This window comes from Epinephelus lanceolatus, chromosome 20 (assembly GCF_041903045.1).
Source record: "Epinephelus lanceolatus isolate andai-2023 chromosome 20, ASM4190304v1, whole genome shotgun sequence".
In the NCBI taxonomy this organism is placed as follows: domain Eukaryota; kingdom Metazoa; phylum Chordata; class Actinopteri; order Perciformes; family Serranidae; genus Epinephelus; species Epinephelus lanceolatus.
This window is the reverse complement of record NC_135753.1, coordinates 13,929,802-13,953,628: the sequence shown is the minus strand read 5'-3', so window position 1 is coordinate 13,953,628 and position 23,827 is coordinate 13,929,802. Positions and strand designations below refer to the sequence as shown.

Genomic DNA, 23,827 nt, shown 5'->3' with positions numbered 1-23,827 from the left:
TTTGTAAGTTATTACTTATAAGGATGTAATAGCCAGATTTAAAGTTATTTGTTGTTTCTTGATCATGCCCTTTAACTGTCACTCTTGTGCAGCTTTTTAGAACAGAGTATTATGATAACCCAAATCTCCTATATTATGATATTTATATGCAAATAACATGTTTGTTTGTTTTTTATTAAAATTTACTAAAAAACAAAACAAAACAAACTGACACCTTGATATTACTTCTTGTTAAATAAATAAACCAAAGCCTAAGGATATTAATTCACAGTAATGTATAACTAAAGAAAAATAAAATTAGATAAAAATAAATAAATTTATGCACAAGGGAATTTGTCACAATTGAAACATATTTATCATGTGGCATAAATTTCAGAAAGAAAATTGCACACATAGGCACACTTAACATTTGATCTTTACATAATATTACATGTAACATGTACGACATCACATGTTAAAACAACAGTCTGATGTTTAATAAGGAATGATAAATATATATACATGCATATGTGGTTTATCACCTATGAAACAAACGATAAATTCACACATATTTACGTGTTTTAGGACTATTAACGTGAAATACACACTCACGTGCATTTTTGATTGATTGGCTGTGGCTCAGGAGGTAGAGCGGGTCGTCCACCAATCAGAAGATCAGCAGCTCAATCCCTGGCTCCTTTAGTCTGCATGTCAAAGTATTTTTGAGCAAGATGCTGAACCCCAAATTGCTCCCGATGGCTGTTTCATCGGTGTGTGAGTGTGTTAAAGAAAACAAAAACTGAGTAGCAGGTGCCGCTTTGCATGGTAGCCTTGGCCACCAGTGTATGCATGTGTGTGTGAATGGATGAATGTGACTCATAATGTAAAAAGCGCTTTGAGGGGTTGGAAGACTAGAAAGGTGCCATACAAGTGCAGGTCCATTTACCATTTATTAACACTTAATCAAGCTATAGACTAGCTGTATTTGTATCGTCTGTGACTACAGTTTGCTATATTTTACCTCGAATCCATCTGTGAACACTGCTCTCATAAAGCTGTAATGCCAATATATCTCAGTTGTTCTTAGTTAATTCACTGATGCTACAACATTTGAATAGATTGTTTGGCTCATATCATGTACAACAAAGTGCTTGTACTGAATTTAGCCTGTGGGTGACCTCCATTCTGATGTGATCTGCCACATCAAAGCTAAAATGTATTAAAATTAAATTCAGAGTGTATATAGTTACCATAGATTAGTTAAACTGTTTCGGGGCAGTCAGAGGATGTACAAGAAGATATTTTTAGGTGGTATGCATGAAAAAAAAATCCTGGACTACATCCAGTTTTATTCCGTGACTGATACTGACCAAACTTCCTCAGTAAAGTGACTCATGTCTCGCTCACCTGGGTGTGTCTCTCTCTGCAGCTCAGTCCTAAGACTGAAACAATCAGTGTGAGAGAGATAGATGACAATATGAAGTTATACAGGCAAATCATCTTAAATAGGACATTAGCACAGATGCACCAGAGTGGGTATATCTGCAGCATTACCTGCTGTGCACTCTGAGCAGGTTGCCCTGAATAAAGCGATGTCCTCTTTCTCTTCTGTTTGTCTCCTCCCTCAGTGGAAGCAGCGGGGGCAGCAGCAGCAGGGAGAACAGCGGCAGCAGCGGTATTGGCATTCCCATCGCCGTGCCTACACCCTCCATCCCCAACTCTGGACCAGGTGAGCTTTGCTAGCTGCACATCATGCAGTGACTGTTACCACAAGCCAGCCAGCCACTCAGCTTGCTAATATTAAATGAGGGCAGGATTGGACTCAATGGACTTCAGGCATTTTTTTAAAGCCTGCCATAAATCCTCCCCCACCCTGCCTTACAGCGCTGCTAAGAGTTTTGAAACCCTTTTCCATGCTCCAAACACTGGTTAAAGGAACACTTTGGAGTATTAAAAACAACAAATATCTGTTATTTATATCCCTAAAACTGTTTTTACGCTTGAAAGTGTGTACTGTTTGACCTGTCGGAAATAAGATAACACTGTTAAAACATTGACAGGCAATGATGAGAAAACAGGCTGTGCTGTTTGCACACTGCACATACCTCTGACAGAGTTTACTTACATGCTTATATAAACAGTAGACAACAAGGAAAATAAGGTATTAGTTCAAAATATTTGCTAAAAAATTTAAAAACTTGGAGCAACAAACAACAGGAAGTAAGTTCATGTATTTAGATATAATATACATGTATATACTATTACCAGGTGTTACTTGATGAGGTGTAAATGTAGCATGTATTTGCAGATAGTAAGAGTACGCTACACAAAGCCTATGTTTACCAGACAGGGATTATGCAGACCCATTGTGTTCCAAGCACAGCTGATTCTCTATTCTACTGTGTAAATAGGCCACGCTGCGTTAGGCCTGCTGCTTTTATAGTGGAACAGTAAGGCCCACATTGCACAACGCACAAGCTACACATAGTACTGCATTACACCATACACACGCCATAGATGCTTTTAACTTTTACAAAAGATTTGAGCTGAACAAGAAGAAGAACAGAAAGACAGAACAAGAACAAGATATATTTTCCTGTAGCAGCTTTTGTACCTCGGCACCAGGATCGGGCTAGCAGTGCAGAACTAACCACAGCTCTCCCCTGCAAGCCGGTCGCCATGGAAACACTCAATTCATACCACAAAGAAGTGTGTCCAAGTGTGTGCAGCGCCTCGACAAAGTCGGAGCGCTCCTCCGGCCTCAAAGGGTTCTTGAGTAAAGTGATGTGATGTTATGTAACAGCGTGAGGCGGCGAGGGCAGACCCTGTTCTGCTTTAAATGGTTACTAATGTAAATACTCCTTTCAGTCCCGCCCATGTCTGCTCCCCCGGGAGCCCCTCCGCCTCCCCCACCCCCTCCTCCTCCTCCCATGGCCGGGCTCGGCCCCCCAGCACCTCCGCCGCCACCACCGCTACCCATAGGTGAGACTCCTCGAGCTCCAAGGCTACTGTCACCTCTGCTATCGGGATGGTGGATAATCGGCACATGTGCTGCGATCTTATGGTGGAGATGCAAGAATAAGGGTGCCGATGGGTGTCTGACTGTTTGTACACACTGCAAGAACGAGGGTCTGATTCTTCCTGTGCAGTCGTGTCATCATGCAGGTGTTTTGTGCAAAAAATCAGGCTGCATCTACATAGTTTCATATTTAATTGCTGCAAGTTGATGAGTAAACAAATCTTGCTAAATTGACATGAAAATTACCTTCAGGCTTCAGTAATGGATGCAGCTGTTCTCCAAACTTTATTTGAATATATTTTCCTCTAGTTTTTGAATTTAAAGCGGTCAAGAGCACAAAACTTCCCATGCTTATAAGATCATTGTGCCCATCAGTCAGATCCCCAGATTCTTCAGCTCTGTGAAATGACTTGCTGATCTTGCAGTGTGAACAGACTCTATATGAGCTGCTATTTTGAAACAGGTTACATAGTATGTGAGAAAGTGTCTCACATTTTCCACCCAGTTCTACATGTAACATGTTTCTCAGTTCTCAGTGGTGGTGGTGTTTCCGTATTCTTCCCTGCTCTGTTATAATTTGCTAAAAAAAGAAGTCTCATATCACCTAAGGCCTGGGAAAAGGTAATAACTGCCTGCAGAAACTCTAAAATTGTCCATTTACATTTGACCTCAGGCTGCTGTATAGCTAGACATGTTATCTGCATTGACAGAACCAAAATTTAAGAATAAAATTAAAGTTAGATTGTGAGAATTATGTTCATACAAAGATATGAAGTGAATTAACCTCAAGGGCTTTGAGACTTCTTTTGCACAGGTATGTCACTGTTACATTTGGTCCTTTACTTTTTACCAGAAACTGTTGTCGTTAAAGCTACATCAGGCAAAACATATTTTATTCCATCTTAAACCACTTTGACAGTTAAGATTGTTGTATGTGCACAAAGGCAGATCTTGAGCCGGTTGCACCAGCTTTGTTTACTAAATGAAAAAATGTACACATCACTACATTAAAACAGGTTGCACCACTTACATGAGCTCTTACAAAGAGATGAATCATTACCACATATTTACTTTGAGAAGGAGACATCTGTTAATCGGCGGATACATTTTTTTTGAGCGTCACACCCCTCGCAAAATGACGTGTTTAACTATTAGTATTTGATTCCTTTGGTTCAATAACATTTTTAAAGTGATGAATAGCGGCAAGATTTTTCAGGTCATTTTATCCCCATTTGAGTTAGCAAAGGGCTAAACAGGAAGTTAGCTGCTCAGTTGGCGAAGTCTGTACTGCGCCTGCTCTTTGTGCCCAATGATGCGTAAGATCCAGGCGATTTTTCTTTTACCTGAGAAGTCAAACTTTTTTGGCTTCCTGGGTCACTAAGCAACTTTCATTGGAACAAACAGGGCCACGCCTTCAACTGTGTCTAGATCTCTATATACATTCACAAACTGAAGCGACTGAGAAAGCTAGCATTAGCTTGCTAATATATGACCTGTTAAGATTTAGGAGTAGCGTAAGCAATTGAATATGGTCAACATATCTGACCTGACATTTGATCAGGATAAGAGAGAAATTTTAAATTTAATTTCAGAAAAATCAAATTACAAAACGCCATGCCCACATCATTCGCCGAGCTAGCATGTTTGGTTATTTCCTCCTCGTATGAAATAAATAGGACTGATTCGAACTCTGAAACACACCTATTTTTCCATGTATGCATTGACATATAAGTAGAATTTTGGAAGTGAAATCAAAGGTTGTGATGCCACTGTGACTTCCTGTTATCACAGTTAATTGCTTTTAAATTGACAGCACTACATGTTTCTTAGCAACAGGTTTGAACATCACTAAAACCTTTACAAGCATAACAATTTTTTAAGTGTTAATGTTGCAACCTGATTTGAATAAATCACAACTTAGCTAGTAGTGACTAAGTTACGAAGAACTTAGCACATTTAGTGATGAATTGATATCTGAAATACGAAACAGTGAGCCAGCACTCAATTCTGAGCCCACTAGACTCACAGCTGATGTCACATAATATGATTTCTAAAGTTCCAAAACATTCAAACAGCCATTTGAGTGCTGCAAACATTCAATATTGCCTAATGTAGCTTTAATTTTTGTGGGGTATTGACTCTGAATCACTGAAAGATACTGGTTTTGATTTACTGTCAGAGCTCTGCAAAGCTGTATAAGCCAGTGTGTGTGTGTGTGTGTGTGTGTGTGTGTGTGTGTGTGTGTGTGTGTGTGTGTGTGTGTGTGCGTGCGTGCTGGCTGCTTTTTATCTGATTGAGGGAATTAATCTTGAGCAGGATGATCACTTGAAACATGCCGGTTTCATCCTCAGAACATCAATACACAGCTATAATTACTTCTGCCAGTCACAATTTGCAGAAGTTTGTTTGCTCTTGTGTTCCTCTGAATCTTTACTTCCTCCGGACCCACCCAGCCCTATCTGAGAGCAGAGCCTCTCCTGAGAGACAGCACGTTATCTAGAAATGTGAACAGGAAATACTCAAGCAGAACAAAATAAATCAGTCTTCTCTCCCTCATCTGTTTTCTCCCACACACACGGCATGTGTAATCTTCCAATATTCACGAGTTTTTAATGATGTAATAACTGTGTTGTTCATACGTAGACATGATTTGTTATTCTTAGACAGCCGGTGTAATGACGTGTGCACTCTGTCATGCACTCTCCCCCTCCCTGCGATAGCTCAAATAGTCATTTATAATCACATCTTTGACAAGTGTGTGAAGAAGCGATTTTCACTGTCAGGTCCGCTGAAAGCTGAAGGATCTCTCTGTTCTGTGGCTGCTTCTCTTTTCTCACTGACTCTTCCCCTGTGCTACATTTCTAAAGAACCCTTAGGTGCAGGATTTATTCAGATGACCTCTTGGGACTCCTGCTTCATTTTACCCTCACAAAATAAATCTTTGTTTTATCAATTAATAATCTGTGTTGCTTCCTCAGCTCATCTGCTTCCTTAAATTGGTCACTGATTGTCTTCTCATAAGGTGTCGGGCTCTAATCAGGATTTAAAAGCTCACTTTATCTTTTACGATCTTGATGATTCATGGGTGCTTCTTCCCCCCCCTCTTCCCCTTTCGGTCTCCTATGTCTAACCCCCCCTTCCCCTCTTTGGTCCTGTCTATCTTTCCCCTCCTCCTTCCCTCTCTCTGGGTGTTTCTAGCTGTGGCCCCTGGGCCTGGTCTGGGCCCCGCTCCAGTGTCCCAGTTTGGAACCATCTCGCGGCAGATTTCACGGCACAACCCCTCCAACTCCTCTGTCTCTATGGTTTCGGCCACGGGCACCTACCGCCGGGCGCCGTCGGTCACTTCCCAGTTCTCCTTGCAGCAGCAGCAGCAACTACAGCAGCAGCAGCAGCAGCAGCAGCAGCAACAGCCTCATATTAATGGAGGCACTCCTGGCTACAGCCAGAACTCAAGTAAGGTCTTTCTGTCTCCAGCCGCAGCCTGCTTTACAGATCCTAAACTGTCACTGAAGCACAAAACAGCACATTCTTTCCCAAATCATTCACAGTCACAAACTAAAGAAAGCTAACCTTTGTAGCAGCAGAACAGTATTTTATATTTGCAAGTGAGTCACTGCTGTCTGAAGGTCAAGGCCGCATTCTTGTAAGGATTGACTTTTTCTTTTAAGTCTGAAAGCACAGACTCAGGCTTTTTATCTAACTCTGGGATGTCTTTAGTATTGATGCAGAATGCCTCGTCCTTGGATTCTACCTGATACAAACAGATACAAACCAGACAGTCGATGCCTGCTAACAATGCACAGTTAACAGTTTTGGGCCTTGTGTAAAAGCAGAGTCAGAAGTTAACCTGTAAATGTAGTTTTCTGTACATCATGTGTACTCATCCACAACTAGCTACCGTCTAAAAACAAGTCCCTTTTTACACATGGGCCCAATTGTCCAGATTTGATAAAAATCTTTCAAATGGGTCATTCAAAAGAAAACAGGATTACGATTTTAGAGTAGATCAAAAAATCCAGTATTGGTTTTGACCAGGATCAAACCTTCAGTATGTTTCTTTATTAAACTTTTTAGTAGGATCGGGACACCTGTGATCCTTCTTTGTCTGATTATTTTTTTCTTTCCGTTACACAGATAATTGAAGAACTTACGTTATACAAGGAACAGTACAATTGTGTAAATCTGAATTGTAAATCTAACATTATAGCACTACTTTTTGTGCAGTCTGAGCAAAGGAATAAACGGTTGCCTTTATCTCATAACAAACAAAAGTGCTTATAGGATTCATGTAAAAAAAAAAAAAAAGAAAATGAAAAGCGTTAAATAAAAATATTGCAAAATCTAATATCAGCTTGAAAGAGCAGGAAGTTTGAGTTGAACTTTCAACTTGCTGGGAGATTTTTTTTCTTCCTACAGAATGTGGTCACACTGTCTGGATTCACACCTGGCTGAGATCAGTTCACAATGCGAGCCAGATCACCTCCAGATGTGGCAGATAGTATTCTGGTCACAATGTGTTTGCCGTGCATTTACATCTGGTATTAACATGCTTACTCTGCGAGGTGTAAATGGGGTTCAGGTGCCTCATCCCCGTAAGATAATCATCAGGCCAGATGTGCATTCACAGAAGCACTGGGCTCGGTGTGTTCTGCCTGTCAATCAGTCTGATGGTCTCTAACTTGGATCTAAAAAGTGTGAAAAGAATTTAAAGTACTCTGTACATAACTACAACTGATCTGAGGGGAGTTCAGCGGGTTGTCTGGGATTGCGGTTGATGGACTTCCAATGCAAACAGCGCCCCCCTCTGGTCACCAGCAGCCCTCACTTCTTGAAGAGCCCTGAGTAGAAGCTGTCTGATTGACAGGAATCAAATCCGCAGTTCATCCTCTGACCTCGGCGATCCCCAGACACCATGTGGAATCTCATCACACTCACAGACGTCACTGAACCTTTTAACCTCACAACATTTAAGTGTGATGCAGCTTCAGACAGTTGAATTAATTAATCTGTTCTTTCAATAATTTTCCTCTTTAAATGTTCTTAAAAAATCTAACTTGGAATTTATAAAGTTTCCATGAGCCGACAGGTTAATTAATTTGACTTCAGCTCTCAGTCTGTCTCTGTTGCACATCACTCTGTTCTCGCAGTGTGTTTGTGTCTTCATCTGTGTCAGTGTTGTGTTTGCTTGGGATCGGGGTGCACTCTTAACTGTCTTCTGTACATTCTTGGTGACTGATGGGCTTTCTCTTTTTTTCTGTCTCTCTGTCTGCCCTGCCTTCTCTCTGCTGTGCTTTCAGTGTCTATCGCTCCTCCTCCTCCCCCCATGCCCCAGCTGACTCCACAGATACCTCTGACTGGCTTTGTGGCCAGGATGCAGGAGAGCAGTAAGTGAAGAGGCTCAGACGTTCTTTCCTCCTTATCTGTGCCAATTTCCAGAACACCCAGCATGCATTATGCCTGTTCATCCTCTTCCTTTCATGTCTGTCGAGAACAATTAATACATTCGTTTTGCAGCAATGAACCATCCAAGAATGTGTCTCACTGGAGTCCTGTCATGGTTAATGTAACTTTTAAAGTAGCTTTATCTGCTGTTTGGAGACAGATTTATCTCCTCAGCTATTAAACCACATTGTTACTGTTTCTTAGTAGCAATATGGGTATAATACATAGCTCCCTTTCTGGGCTGTAGAAATGTCTTTTTAAAATATGTGCAGTGGAGAGGCAAACCGCTGAGATTGTTGAGGCTGCCACCTACTGTTTTTAGTGATTTAGTGTCATGCAGGGGATTTTATCACAGACTGAAGTTTGGTATTCATATGCTGAATGTAGCACTGCAGAGTTGAGCTGAGGTGAATGATAATGTTTGGGGGGGGGGGGGCCGGGGGGGGGTGTCCAAGGTCTCTGCAAAACAGAACTACAGAAGATGGGACTTTCTGCTGCCCCCTGCTGGAGCAAAACCTGCAATACAGTCAAATATTACAGTCGAAGTATGACTGTAGTTATTACGTGACAGAAAGAAACTTTTCTGGATACTTGGCAACAAATAACAGTTAGGAATTATGGTGTTGGATAAAATGTTCAATATAAGCTGTCAGTGTACCTTTTTTATATTTTTGTTTCTCATTGTGGATGCTGTCATTCAAACCTCTAACCTACTAAATAGCATGACACAGCATGTAATAATCATCAGATCATTCAAGTGTTTCCAGAAAGTTTCAGAGCCACAACAAGAGGAGCACAAAGTAAACAAACTGCTTAGGGGGATAGTTCAGATCTTTTGAAGTGGGCTTGTATGAAGCACTTATCCATACTCAGTGGGTTACCCTCAGTAGATGTCAGTTGGCACACCCTCAGTTTGGAGAAGCAGGCAGGAGTACCGCCATGGAATATAAGCAATGTGCTGCTGTGGACGGGGGCAGCTTAATGTATTTTGGCCGCCTAAAAAATCATAAGTGTACGCTTTATTGAGAATATTTTCACTGTTTTACCTTTCTGTCAGACAGCTCTCTCCAGCAGGGAACTAGAGCCGCTTTATTGCTCTCTTAAAGCCACCAGACTGCAATGAGAAAACTAGTAATTTTACCTCACAGAACACAGGAGTCTACTGCTGCCTCGACCAGTTAAATTAGATTGTTTGTTTGTGTTATTGTGTGACTTTGTTGAATCTGAACTAACCTGTTTAAATGCCAAAGTCACATGATAACAAAAACAAATTAACTGATGGAGGCAGCGGTAGACCAGCAGCTCCAGTGTTCTGAGACATTAAATTACAGTTTATTATTAATAGAGTCTGAAGCAATATAACTGGGGGGTATTTGCACTTTTATGTGACACAGGACTTGGGGAAGAGAGATAGAGAGGTATGGCATGCAACAAATGTCCCAAGGCCGAGAAATAGAGCCTAGTTACAGTTATGGTCGCAGTTATATGGCATGTGTTGTAACCACTCCGCAGTGAAAATATATTTTAAACATAGCGAACACTTAAATTGTATCAGGGTTCCCACATATTTAATGGACAATAATTTTAAAGCCTTTTCATTACTTTTCAAAGACCCGTAATAAAATGTCCATGACCATTTACAATGTAGAATAGGAACAGAACTGTGTAGTCTACTTTACTCGAAATGGTATTTATATTATTGGAGGCGGTCTAGAGCTCTCAGAGTGGGGGAGTAACAGCTGACAGTTTGGTCGATCAGTTAATTTGTTCGTGAGGAAGAATGCCTTGTACCTTCAAGCTAGTAACTTTACTTTCAGAGTAGTTAAAATGAAACTAAAGTGCACATTGGCACTCTGAGTGACAACAGAACGCCCGTGGCTGCCCATGTCAGTTGCTTCATCTCAAAAAAGCGCAACACTTGAAAAGTTAGTTGTGGGGCTTAGGTATGGAAACTTTGGGATTCCTGACCCTACAGGTTACATTATTTTCTTAACCCATTTTCCTGGCTGTAGTCAGACCTATCATTCAAACTTTATTCAAACAAATTTCAAGTTAGCTAGCATACATGGAGGGAGCAACAGAACGTGGGGGAAAAAACAGTGTACATGATGGTAAACTGAACGTCACATTAAAGCTATAGAAAACCTTTTGGTCGTTATGTAAAATTACTTGGGATGGTTATCCAGAGAAGATTACTTACATAATTTAATTACACAAAAGGAAAAATCCATGACTTTTCCAGGCCTGGAAATTGAGATTTACAAATTTTCCATGAACGTGGAAACCCTGTGATGTTGAACTATTTAGGTGGCTTAAATGTGTTTTGCTACTGCCCCCATTCACGGCAGTACATTGCTTATCTTTTGTGTCAGTACTCCTGTCTGCTTCTCCAAACAGGGGCATGCTGACTGACATAATGACTATAGACTGACTATGGATAAGTACCTCATACAACCCTACTTCAAAAGATCTGAATTATTCCTGTAGGTGGCTTAAACATACAGTGTATCATCATGTTAAGTGATCTATGGGAAGTCCTAACAGTGATGCAGCCTGCATGATCATTTAATATTCATGTATCTTATATGCACACTCTTCTGCATGTCCGATCATTGATTCTGCATGATTCAGCCGCCGCGCTCTCCAGCACCAGGCTCACGTTGACCAGTGATCCTTTACGTTTTGAACCTGATGAGGAAATTCTAATTTGTTGTGTCTGTTCAACAGTTGCAGATACTCCTACTCCACCTCCCCCTCCACCTCCAGATGACATACCCATGTTTGACGACTCTCCTCCACCTCCACCCCCTCCTCCAGTTGATTACGAGGAGGAGGATGCTGCTGTCGTGCAGTACAGCGACCCCTACGCTGATGGAGACCCACAGTGGGCACCCAAGAACTACGTCGAGAAAGGTTGGAGCACAAACCATTTTCCAGTAGTCTTAGATTGGATACACCCTACTGATATAAACATCTCTTTTCCTGTTTTCAGTGGTGGCCATCTATGACTACACCAAGGACAAAGACGACGAGTTGTCTTTCATGGAAGGGGCAATCATTTACGTCATCAAGAAGAATGACGACGGTTGGTTTGAGGGCGTCTCCAACGGCATCACCGGACTGTTTCCTGGCAACTACGTTGAGTCCATCATGCACTACGCCGACTGAAGGGACCTGCAGTAACAGTAAAGCCTATTTATTCAGTCATATCATAATCCACTGAGAGACTGACCGCCGCAATCTTGACTCCTGAGACGCATCTAGACATAACTGTATGATCCCCTTTTGATATGACAGAATGTTCTTTCCCTTACTGATTGCAAATAAAATGAAAAGTAATATCTATTTAGTTTATTTTGGTGTTATATGGGCGGGTTGGGGACATTTATGAAATATGTAAAGAAAAAAAAAAAAAAAGCAAAGTTTCTAAAGAATTGGACTGCACGTGCTCACGTCGGTTGAATTCAAAGACGATGGTCACACAGCTGAAGGATGTACGACATCATCTTGCCTAGACAAAAATTATTAGGGATTCAGAGCTGAATCCTTTGAGTATTAGGTGTGATGGAACAAATTAAATGTTAACGTCATGTAAACACCTTCAGTCGAAGTGTTTGTACTGTCAGTTGTATATAATGTGAGCTGCAGCCACTCGGGTTTCTGTAATGTGAATTCAGTGAATGTCAATTATATGATAGTTTTCATTAGTGGCGCCCTCCTCGACTCCATCAGGCTCATTCGTAAAATAAGATGGCCTGTCAATAATTTTACAAATTTAAGTACTGTGTATGGTATTTCAAAGACAAACAAATACTCCTGAAGATCAGTCTTGGCGTTTAAGCATGCAAAATTTTAAGAGATATAATGTAATCTTAAGTTTATTGCCATTATGCTTCCATTATGTTGTAAATGTATTCACCTTTTTAATTTTTATTACACTGTTAAAATCACTGAACTTTATAGACTCTGAAGTAAATTTCAGGCTTCCCCACAGTCTCACCCTCTAAATGCCAATTTGCATCTTAACTTCAAGGAATACCTCACACCCGAAATGAACATTTGTATATCAGTTATTCCACCCATGTTACATTAAATTTGTGAAGAAAACCTTTTTCTCACACGCTTCAAGTGAAGGAATCCAACAACTGAGAAAATTCTTGATGACTGAAGTCATAGGGGTCCACGTTTAACAACACCAAAACTATATTAAAACGTCTGTTAACAAACTCTCACACAACTCTTGCAGTGTAATCCAAGTCTCATTTATACAGTCCTGTTAAAAAATTCCCAAACACATGCATTTTTGCTAAAATCTTACTATTTAACACTGAATTGAAAATGAAACTTACCGATGCTGTGTGCAATGCCAGACTCCATTGACAAAAACAGTAATTTAACCTCGCTGAACACAGGAGCTACCTTATTAATTGGTAGTTTATTTCTGTTATTGTGTGACTTTGGTGAAACCTAACTAACCCCATAAAACACCAAAGTCACAAAAAATACAAAAACAAACAAGGGATAGAGACAGTGGTAGACCAGAAGCTCCTGTGTTCAGTGAAATAAAAATCACTATTTTTGTCAATGGAGTCTGGCTTTAAAACAGAAAGTGAAACTAAATACTTAAGTTTGAGAGAAAATACATGTGTTTGAGAAGAACTGAGTGTATGACTGGATAAATGATGCAGTACAAGTTGTGTGAAAGTTTGTAAATGTTTTGATCTAGTTTCATTGTTTTTAAATGTGGACTCCTATGACTTCAGTTCATCAAGAATTTTCTGTTTCTGGATTCTTCGCTTACCATGAAGGTATGCAGAAAAACCAAGCTTTCTTTTTGAATTCAGCATTAACTTTGGGTGAGTAACTGATATACAAATAATCATAAGGGAGGTGGAGTATTCCTTTAAAATCATGAAAATTAAATGGAATTTACTTTTTCATGCCTTTGGATCTGTTTTGAAGCACGAGGACACATTCCATTTTTGGCTTATTATCAAGCATTTAAAGATTATGTCACATCACTGTTACTAACTTTATACTAATCTACATCAAATCTGTAGGATCCATTGGTAACTGGCAATAACGGACTATGCTTCTGATAGACAGCAGTGATAGCGTGCAGTGATAAGTGGGCTTGAATTGCTGTGCCTGACACTGCCATGAGACAATTCAGATGTAATGTAGACCAACAAACAACTCTAATACCTCCTCAGCCTTCACAAAGCAACAATAACCTGCTCTGGGTTCAAGGACCATGTTGAATGCTCTGAACATGAAATCCTCTGGGCTGCACAGGTGTACATATTTTAACTCGAGTAAAAATCAGCCAATCAATATCAGCTGTCACTCAGGTCTAGGAATCATCTTAATGACACTTTTGTTTTCTGTTGACCCTCGAACGTACCATCTAACATGACCTAATTTTTGAGCATTTATCATTTCAGGATACTGCAGCTTATGCCTTGATATTTTGCCCGTTTGCTTTAGAAATCTCCAATAATAAAACATGTTCCAGCTCAATTTCATGGGTAGAAATATTGAAATCTATCTTTGTCCGCCCTTCATTTGTACATATAATATGTTGATTGAAAAATTAATGTACAGTCTTTTATAATAAACAATTCTATGTACAACATGCATGTGTGGTCACTTTAAGGGAATCAAAGAAGAGCGAAGACTTGGTTTAAATAAAAAAAAGCATAACTGTAGGTTTATTGAGTACACAGTCATTGTAGTTGTTAAGGCCTTTGTTGTTGCATTAAGTAACCTTTTAACATTTTATAAGTCCAAAAGACACGTGACTGTTTGGCCTCTGAGGTGTGGACGGATCTTGAAAGCAAATCACACAGATCCAAACAAACACACCAATGACAGTGTATCACTTCCATTTCATTTGGAATTACACAGATTTTGCAAAGCCGCCACAGCTCAACACTAGCATGTACTGTCAGTCAGTTGGCCAGTTTTAAGAATGAGAGGCTGTTGCAGTTACAGTACTGAATGCAGTGAGGAGCTGGATTTGCAGTTTACAGCAACATCCATTCATTTAGGTTTTTAATGTTCTTTTCCAAACCATCACTGCTGATACTGGATGTAGGTGAGTTGATTTTCCACACGTAGCTGCCTGAAGTGAAGCCCGGCAGTGGAGGTTCACTTGTCTCTGGTAAGCACCATCTCAGTAAGCCTGATGAGGGCGTCTCTCTCTGCCGACGGCTGGAGCATACTGATCTGCCTGATGGCTTCTTGACCGTAGCGCTCGGCCAGGTATTTGGTCTGTTGCACACCGTCGCTCTGAAACAGAAGAAGAAGAAAGGGCTGTCACATTATCTACTGAACATTTATTTTCTGTGCTGGCAAAGTTCTGCTTCCAGGGTTCCCACGGTCATGAAATTCCTGGTGGTGTCCGATTGATTCTGAATATTTGTAAAGGTGTCAATACAGTCGTGATGTTATCACCTTGTTGTATTTATGTTTTAATAACAATTTTACATTTAAAGCCCTCATTGTCAGCCTTTCTTTGTGGTATCGACAATGGTACTGAATATCGATATCTTTCAAAGTATTACATTGAGGTTAGAAATTACACTATTATTGAATTAGCAGAATGTATTGGACAAATTTGATTATACATTCTTTTGGATATTGTTCAAAATGTTCATAAAAATCCCAAAACTTGTCTAACATTAGGCAAAATATGTTCCATGGGGGCGGCACAGTGGTTAGCATTGCTGCCTCACAGCAAGAGGGTTCCTGGTTCGAACCTAGGGTGTGGGATTCGAACTATTCGGTAGTTTGCATGTTCTCCCCGTGTCAGCGTGGGTTTTCTCCGGGTGATCCAGCTTCCTCCCACAGTCCAAAAGACATGCAGTCTAAATGAAGGATGATGCACATCAAAGGAAATATCCAACAAGCGAGTAAAGTTAGCAAGCTCTAGCAGTTTGCTTATCATCAAAAGCCTGGGAAGTGCATGTTAATAATGTATGGCTTTCAAACGACAAATAATACATGGCTCAAGAAAGAGGAAGACCCTGGCTGCACTGGCTGTATATCTGCAGCCAAACATTTGACATTTGGCTGTAACATGCCAACGCCGCATTGTTTTTTCTTAGAGTGGCAGAGAGCAGCAGTATGACTGTAGGAAACATTAACAATAAGAGGGCAAGAAAGTGCAGCCAGTATCAGTGTATCGATACTGCAGAAAATTCATTTTGAAACCGTTTCAAATAGTCAGTCGATATGTACTGATAGGTAAAATATGGAAAAGTTTTGAAATTCAGTGGTAAAAATGTGTGCGAACCCTGTACTTCACTTTCAGTTAAACACATTCCCCTGATTGCATTTACGGAGCATTTTGTGACTCTCAGCTGCTTGAGTAGAGAGCACTGAGCTGTACTGTTAATCATGCAAATATGTATATCAGTCTTGGCATCAGCAACCCCTCAAAAAGAGCTCTATGCAAATTAACCCCCCACTCCATCACCAACTGAAAGGCTTAGGTAAGGTTTTAGTATCTTGTTTTGGTCACAACGTTCACAACCTTAATTTCAATCTTTATGTTCCCTAATTTATCATACAAATGTCTCATGAAGGCGAAGTCTTGTTGAGGTAGAGACTTGTATTTAAGACCCTTTAGGGCTTTACATTTAGTTGATTTAACCAGCAAATTTAAATTTAGTTTGCAGTGTGTTACTGGTCATACCTGAAGGACGTACTGCCAGGCTCGATCTACGTCTCCTTTAGAGCTGAAACGTCTCATGATCATTGCATGGAGCTCAGGAAACTGCAAAGACAAAGAAAATGAGGTAAAGACCGTACCCACTTGAGATGTAGACGCACATTTTATATGAAAACATACACACATCTGATCAAACTAAATGCTAATCTCACCTGTTGACAAGCAAACAGGACCGGTCCAGTGGCCAAGCCCAGTTTGAGATCTGCAGCCGAGGGCTTCCCCAGGTGACCAGCTCCTGATGTGAAGTCTAAGACATCATCCACCAGCTACAGGACAAATTAACCCACAGAATCATTTAGACATAGTTTAATTCTACACACTATTATGTTCTGGATAAAAGACAAATGTAGGATGTCCTTCTAGTAAAAGGGATTCTTGTCTTTTTTTTATTGGAGCTCTGGGTGTCCCTTATTAAATAGAACTACAGATAAGATATACTTTATTCAGGGTTCCTACACATTTGGAATTTCAAAATTCCATACTTTTCCATACCCTAATTTCCAGACTTCACAGCGTTTTTTGGGTTTTTTTTTTTCAGAGAATATGCGACATCTGAGTAAATATATCAGTGTATCATATTTAATTATTCTTAATAGGCGATTGTAGCCAAGTACCATAATGGCATGCAAATAAAAACTCAGGTAAGTTCAATGTCTGGGCTGAGGCAAAAAGGTTGGGACTCTGGGTGCAAGCGATGCCGTAACGAGACGTGTGTGTTTTTTCCTTTCATGTGGCTCAGAATGGCCTTCTCCCCCATGTTGGCGATGTCAAACGATTTCACACAAAGCTTGCATCTAGCTCTGTGTGTGAATTGGGAATCCTTGGCCACCCAGTATTTATATATGTATTGTCAAGCCATCCATCCAAAAACTTGCATCTACCCACTGTGAACCACGTGAAACTCGTCTTCTTGTCGAAGGTGCAGTGTTGGAGTGAAACTTGATACCTGGGGGGGCTGGAGGAGGGTCATGGGGCAGCGGACTGGACATACCACTTGTCAATCAGGTAAAAGGGGCGGGATGTTTTCTGAGACATTTGCTCTCACACAAACTGTGCTTGGCCCGGCATAAAACACGATCCGAACTGATTAAATTATTTTTGGAAATACCTAATTTTCTATTTTAGAAAACAGTATTTTAGAACAGTGGTAATAGTCTGGAAACATAAATATTTTTCCATACTTTATTTTTCATTTCCATACTTTTTAATACCTGGAAATTGATCAAATTTATTTCCATACTTTCGTAGGAACCCTGTTTATTGATCCCCAGAGGGGAATTCAAGTATCACAGCAGCACAAGACATAAAGACATTAAATAGAATAAGCTGGTAATGAGTAACCTACCTGAAATGCAATGCCAACATTCTTCCCATACTGGTAGGCTATTTCATGAACTTCAGGATCAGAATTTACTAGAACGCATACCTTGAAATAAAGAGAGGAGACAGTCAACAAAAAAACAGTTGGTGTAGAAGCCAAGGCTTTTCTCCAACGCTGAGATATTTGTGTGGAAACAGAACGTACATACTGCTTTACAGCTGTTTGCAATAAGACTCGCCGTCTTCTTGAAGGTTTTCTCGAGGTAGTGTTTAAATCGCTCATTCTCGTTCTCTTTGGAGCCCAGCTGCATGAATTCACCTGGAAGCACAATAAACAAACATTGGATAAAGAAGTTTGTTAATGGACATATAAGCAGATTTTGGGTTCTGACAGTCTGAAGTTCAAATGCTTTTTTACAGATATTGCTACATGTTACTGCTTCCATTGTGATTAAAAACAGCTTAGTATATCTTTAGGTGCAACCTTGAAGGGACAGCTCATCCCAAAAACCCAACATACATATTCTTCCTCTTACCTGTAGTGCTCTTTATTGTTTTGGTGTGGGTTGCAGAGTGTTGGCGATAACAACCATGTCTGCCTTCTCTGGAATTTAGAGGAACTGGATGGCACTCGGCTTGTGGTGCTCAAAGCGCCAAAAAAATGTTTGAAAAACTCATCAGTGTCTCTTTCCAGAAATCATGACCTGGGGCCTCATTTATAAAAGAGTGCTTAGGATTCATACTAAAAGTTGACGTGCGCCCAAAAGCTGAAAATGGCGTGTGCCAAAAAATAATCAGATTTATAAAACCATGCGCATGCACACTTGCACGCAATGTTCTCTTTATAAATCACAGACCTCCTGGAGTTGTGCGCACCCAGATCCGCCTCATATTCCGCTCTACACACCCTAGTTCAACCATAAATGGTCATGCAAATCACCTCATGAATGCGATCTGCATATAAATAAGCCAGCATGCCAGTGTTCTCTCGTTGTGAGTCACAGCGACAGGTGTGAGAAACGAACCAAAAACGGAATTTCTCCAAGACTGAGCTCGAGACCCTTTAACGGGAGGTGGAGGACTGAAGAAAGATTTTATTTGGTGGCCAAAGCATCAGGATCACTAATAAAGCAAAAAAAGTGGCAACACATCAACACTGCTAATGCTGTCAGCTGATGTGTCTGTGGGACTGCACGGACAGTGACAGAGAAAAAAAAAAAGTGGTCTGATCTAAAGGTACACCAAATATTTCTACTCCTTTACCAACATGTAGTTAATGTGTTGCTTTTAAATTTGAGGATGTTTGACATTGATGTGCGACATAAAGAATCACATTTATTAAAGTGGGAGGCAAAAAGGAGTATGTGCCAGTGCCATCTTGCGCAATTACGCACGAGGGTCACCGCAGTATTTATATGTTTATGGCAATTAGTGTGATCAGACACCCGGCCTGAATTACAGCATGAACCAGTGGTATCCCTGTCCCAAAATATAACGTGTAATTTGAAATACAATTCAAAGATGAAAGTGTAATAGGCGAACACGTTTCTTCATGCCGGTTTTGTCATGAACAGCAAATGTCTAAGTAGGGCTGATGAAATGAGTGTAACGGTTGTGCTTAATGGCTGTATTTCGAGACATGATAAATGCACTGGAAATATTTAGCTAAATAAATAAATAAATATATTCCATGCAGTCGCGTCATCCTCTCCCCCTCCTGCGCTCACAGAGTGGACAATGAGACGTTAGAGGCAGTGCGGATTAAATACGTATTTAGAAAGAATTTCAATTCAGGATTTGAGTTGGATTTTACAACGTTTTTATGAAACAATTATCACTCACTCCAAGCGCAAAATAAGGCTGCTGGATTTAATTTCAATGATAATGTGGATCTAAGGTGGATATAGCGTGACATTAAATTTGTGTGAGACATCAATAAAAATCTGACTCCACTTCTCCACCTCGCTGTCTACATCACCACTTCCCAGTGTCTCCAAAATGTGCGCACGCATGACTCAGAGTTTGCTTACAGGTGCGCACATTCTCCCGCCAAGTTTATTTTTATAAATCACAACCTTTGTGTGGGAAGTGGCGTATGCCACTTTCAAGCCCCGTTTTGTGCGTAAGCAAGCTTTATAAATGAGGCCCCTGGTTACTCAAGATAATCCACAGACCTTGTTGTGAGCAGTTTCGTGTAGGAACTATTTTCTTTCAACCAAGCTATACCTGCCAACCATATTACTGAGCAGAAGGAAGAATGCATCTACTGCTATCTCACCTAGCACCACCGAGCTAGCTAATGTTACAACTCAACCATGAAGGATGCCGTTAATGTTTACATCTTGCACTATTATGAGCACTAGCCTCTCATCCATGAGTAGATGCACTCTTCCTTCTGCACAGTGAAACAGTTGGCGGGTTGGGTAGAAAGAAAATAGTTCGTTCATTTAACTGCTCACAACAAGGTCTGTGGATTATCTTGAGTAACCGTGTCATGATTTCTGGAAAGAGACATTGCTGTGGATTTTTTTTTTGAGCACCACAAGCCGAAAGCCATCTGGTTCCTTTGTATTACAGAGAAGGCAGACATCTCTATGGCCGATATCACCAACACTCAGCAACTCACACCAAACCAATCTAAATTAATAAATAGCACTACAGGTAAGAGGAAAAATGTATATTTCTGATTTTGGGGCGAACTGTAATAAAGACTATTACTGACTGATATGGCAAAAAACACTGAATAATTTGACTGCTGTACCTCGCACCAGGTCCTCTATCACCTGGGAGAACACTTTCACCACTGTGTTGTTACCGACTCGAGCCATGGCTATAGAGGCAGCTGAGATGATGAAATCTCCAGCTAAGATTGCCTGGAAGAGAGAAAACAGATTATATTCATATCCTTAAAAATGTATATAGTCATAGAAAATATTATATTAGGGAGGAGAAAAGGGGAAAGGTCTTTAAACCGATTTTATTTCCCTAACCTTTTTTTCACCCCACACTTCATTGATTGTTCTTTTTCCCCTTCGTTTATCGGATCCGTCTATAACGTCGTCATGCACCAGGCTGGCAGTGTGAATCATTTCGGTGATCATAGCAATGGCCCTCTGACCTGGGATCAGATCTCTACAGAGGACAAGAACAGTTAACAAATTCCAGTGAATGATATGACATAAAACCCTTGATTATGCTTCATATAATAATTCAAAAGTTACAACAGGGTGTGATGCACATTTACTCTGTACTACAGGTCACTTTGGATTAACAGTAGCAGTAAATGGAAAAAAATGCAATATTTTGTAATATATGTATATTTTGTTTTTGAAATATGAAAGTGTGGAGTGATCAGATTTTACCCAGATCTGTTGCTGTGGATGTTGAGCGCCCGGGCCATTAGGACAACTATCATTGGTCGGATGGCTTTGCCTTTGCCATCAAAGTAGTAGTCAAGCAGAGACTTCAGCTCTTCTTTGGGTACAAACATTTCCTGTCAGGCAGAGTGATAACACTTTTATTTTCATCATAATCAGCAAATACATTTGCCAAAAAATCACATGGCAGTCTTCTGTTAGTTTCTAACCAATATTATTTCATTTGGCTCTATCATAGTCTGTTTACTGAGCTGTTATGGAAAAACGTACCTTTCTGATGTCATCATATAAATTTGTTAAATCTTTCTGGGCTAATGTGAAGGGGTCCTTCGGCTTTGCATCACTGTGTACGCTCTTTCTGCAGCAGCATGATTGTAGTTTGGGGTTCAGCAACCGTGACTTGTGTCTGCAGAGAGAGGCAACAACAAAAAGTGAAGCTGTGAAATCAGAAACATACTGTATACAGAAAATACGCACAAAGTTATTTAAAGATATAAGTGGAAGATCTTATTAGAAATTGCTTATATCTTGATCACTGTGGTACAACACTCTGTTTGTGTCAATTCTAACCAAAATTGCTGGTGTGCTAAAACCAGTTTGTCAGTGTGAGGTGGCTGTTGAAATAATATGTGAAGAATTCAGTAAATAGTTTGGTTGCAGTGCAAAGCCTTGAGTTAGGACAACTTACCTGGTGAGACATGTGGTAAAGTTTAAAGTTTGGGGGTTTATCTGTGTTGATAGTGCCGACGGATGCCCCTGAAAGAACAAAAGCACATGACACCAAAAGATTTTAGACTTTATATATTTAAATACTGTTAAGCCAACAGAGCTTCTCCAAGAATTTTATTCCTGGCAGCTTGGAGAAGGCTTTTAAACATATGTAGACCCTCCTGTCAGTGCATGTAATTCACAGCGAGCAACTTTGAACAGTTAACTGCAATAATACAGCATGCAAACTACATTCAGTCATTCATTCATTATCCGTAACCACTTATCCTAGTACAGGGCTGCAGGAGGCTGGAGCCTATCCCAGCTAACACTGGGCAAGAGCAGGGTACACCCTGAACAGGTTGCCAAACGATCAAAAGGTATTCGTGCAAATTACAAAAGATTAATAAAAACATCTGAGATCCTGATTTTAGATTTCTGCTTCATTTTTTTGTGGACAGTGGAGGGGACATTTTGTAGTTTTTACTCTTTTTAGCATCTATGAAAGTAACTGTTTTGTTATGGGAATCAGATTAAGCATTATTGGCTAAGTATATGTATGCATAAGATGAGACTGACTCTGGTTTCAAGCCGCTCTCAATTAAGGTTGCATCGGTATGATGGTTTTTTTTTTTTTTTGCCAGTATGACTATTTCAGAAAATATTGTGGTTTCATGTTATCACGGTGTTACAGAATTTATATTATGATCAGTCAGAATTAGGGCTGCAACTAACGATTATTTTACTTGTCGACTAATCTGTCGATTATTTCTAATCATTTTGTCGAAAAATGTGTTACAATGTTGAAAAATGTCGGGTCTGTCTCTCCCAAATCCCAAAATTATGTCATCTATTGTCTTGTTTCGTACTCACGCCAAACGGTTTTAGTTCACCGTCATGGGGGAGTGTGTAAAGCTGCCAATATCTGACTGTAAGAAGCTGCAGTAAGAGTATTTTGGGGCACTTTTATAGTGCGTTTCTATGTAAAATGACTCAAACTGATTAGTCGACAACTAAAATAGTCACCAATTATTTTAATAGTTGATAAGTCATTGATCTGTCGACTAATCGTTGCAGCCCTAGTCAGAATGAACCTTAAGGAATGAACACAGAAGAGTTACTGTTGGTTGAACAATTGAAACTGAAAATACAAGTATGTGTGAAAAATGTCTCTTTAGATAATAACAAAAATAAAGGGGACATTCTCCATCCAGTTGCATTTTTTTTTTTTTAAATATCATGCATAACCAAATGTACACGATATGATAACAATCAACTTTTATTTCACCGTACATCCTAAAACCAGTATATTGCTGCAACCCTACTCTCAATGTGCTCACACACAGTTCCAACTTACACGAAGATAGACACAGACATACAGCTAAAACCAAGGACAACAAGCTGAAGGGAGACAGGTGCACATAAACATTTATCTGTTATGTACCTACATACAAGTTTTATTTATTCATATCTATTATTAATTATTTTTACAACTATTATTATTACTACAAATGATAAGTCATGTTTTCTAAATTGTGAGCAAAAATAAATAGTGTAAAGGAAGCTGAAGGAACACACTTGAGCCAATGACACATGAATGAATGAATGAATGAATGATAATAAAATCTAAAGGGACAAGACAAGACATTGGCTACACTTGGCTGGACAGCTAGCAGAGTAAAGGACAGGGCTCAGGCTAATTACTCTAACATCAGGAGCAGGTCTTGACCTTTACATGTGCAGAGGAAGCTCTGCACGACCCAACACACTCACCAACAGGCAGCAACAAGTCGACATTTTCGAAATTCTTACAAAACACGTGACACTCTTGCAGAAGAAAAATACCAGTTCATGTTGCATTGCCAGGAAAATTCACAGGCAGTGAAGCAATCTACCCCATTATTGAGAGATGAGCACCATTCATCAGGGCTGGCTGACAGCTACGCGGTGACCTTCCTGGGTTTGACAGCACTGCCTGTCCCGTGTGCCCCGTGAACTCACCTCGTTCCCCGCCCCGGAGCTCCAGGATGTCCGTCCTAAAGAGGACGCGGAGAACGACACGGACCTGCCATTAGAATGCCACAAGGTTTCAAATACACTCGTGCCTGTACAGTTTACAGAAAGCCGCCAGCACTGCCTTAACCATGGGCACGCCATGTTCTCCGGGAGCGGGCATCGGGACAGGTTATATATTTCAGCGGAACCGGAAGCGGATGACCGGGCGACGGTTGATGACGTTTTACGCTA

General features: G+C 40.3%; 2 protein-coding genes across 10 annotated transcripts in view; one reads left to right on the top strand and one right to left on the bottom strand.

Annotated features, from left to right (window-relative positions):
- The window catches only part of abi1a (abl-interactor 1a), a 69,299-nt gene extending 57,514 nt beyond the window's left edge, over positions 1-11,785 (top strand). For 2 of the 9 annotated variants that reach the window (XM_033638689.2, XM_033638688.2), the window contains 6 exons: positions 1,608-1,708; positions 2,848-2,961; positions 6,197-6,451; positions 8,296-8,382; positions 11,168-11,353; positions 11,433-11,785. In XM_033638689.2, coding sequence (XP_033494580.1) covers positions 1,608-1,708; positions 2,848-2,961; positions 6,197-6,451; positions 8,296-8,382; positions 11,168-11,353; positions 11,433-11,608 — 919 coding nt within the window. In that variant the 3' untranslated portion in view covers positions 11,609-11,785. The remainder of the gene's footprint in view (positions 1-1,607; positions 1,709-2,847; positions 2,962-6,196; positions 6,452-8,295; positions 8,383-11,167; positions 11,354-11,432) is intronic. The other 7 variants (XM_033638692.2, XM_033638691.2, XM_078162698.1 and 4 more) reach the window with 4 other exon arrangements.
- Positions 11,786-14,122: 2,337 nt separating this feature from the next.
- On the bottom strand, positions 14,123-23,795 carry pdss1 (prenyl (decaprenyl) diphosphate synthase, subunit 1). Its single transcript, XM_033638697.2, has 11 exons — positions 23,582-23,795; positions 21,561-21,628; positions 21,143-21,278; positions 20,858-20,988; positions 20,486-20,627; positions 20,257-20,368; positions 17,705-17,814; positions 17,521-17,601; positions 16,328-16,441; positions 16,140-16,220; positions 14,123-14,731 (listed from the first exon to the last, which is right to left on the bottom strand). The coding sequence occupies exons 1-11, from the start codon at positions 23,735-23,737 to the stop codon at positions 14,591-14,593; spliced, it is 1,272 nt and encodes a 423-aa protein (XP_033494588.1). The 5' UTR covers positions 23,738-23,795; the 3' UTR covers positions 14,123-14,590.
- Positions 23,796-23,827: the final 32 nt, after the last annotated feature.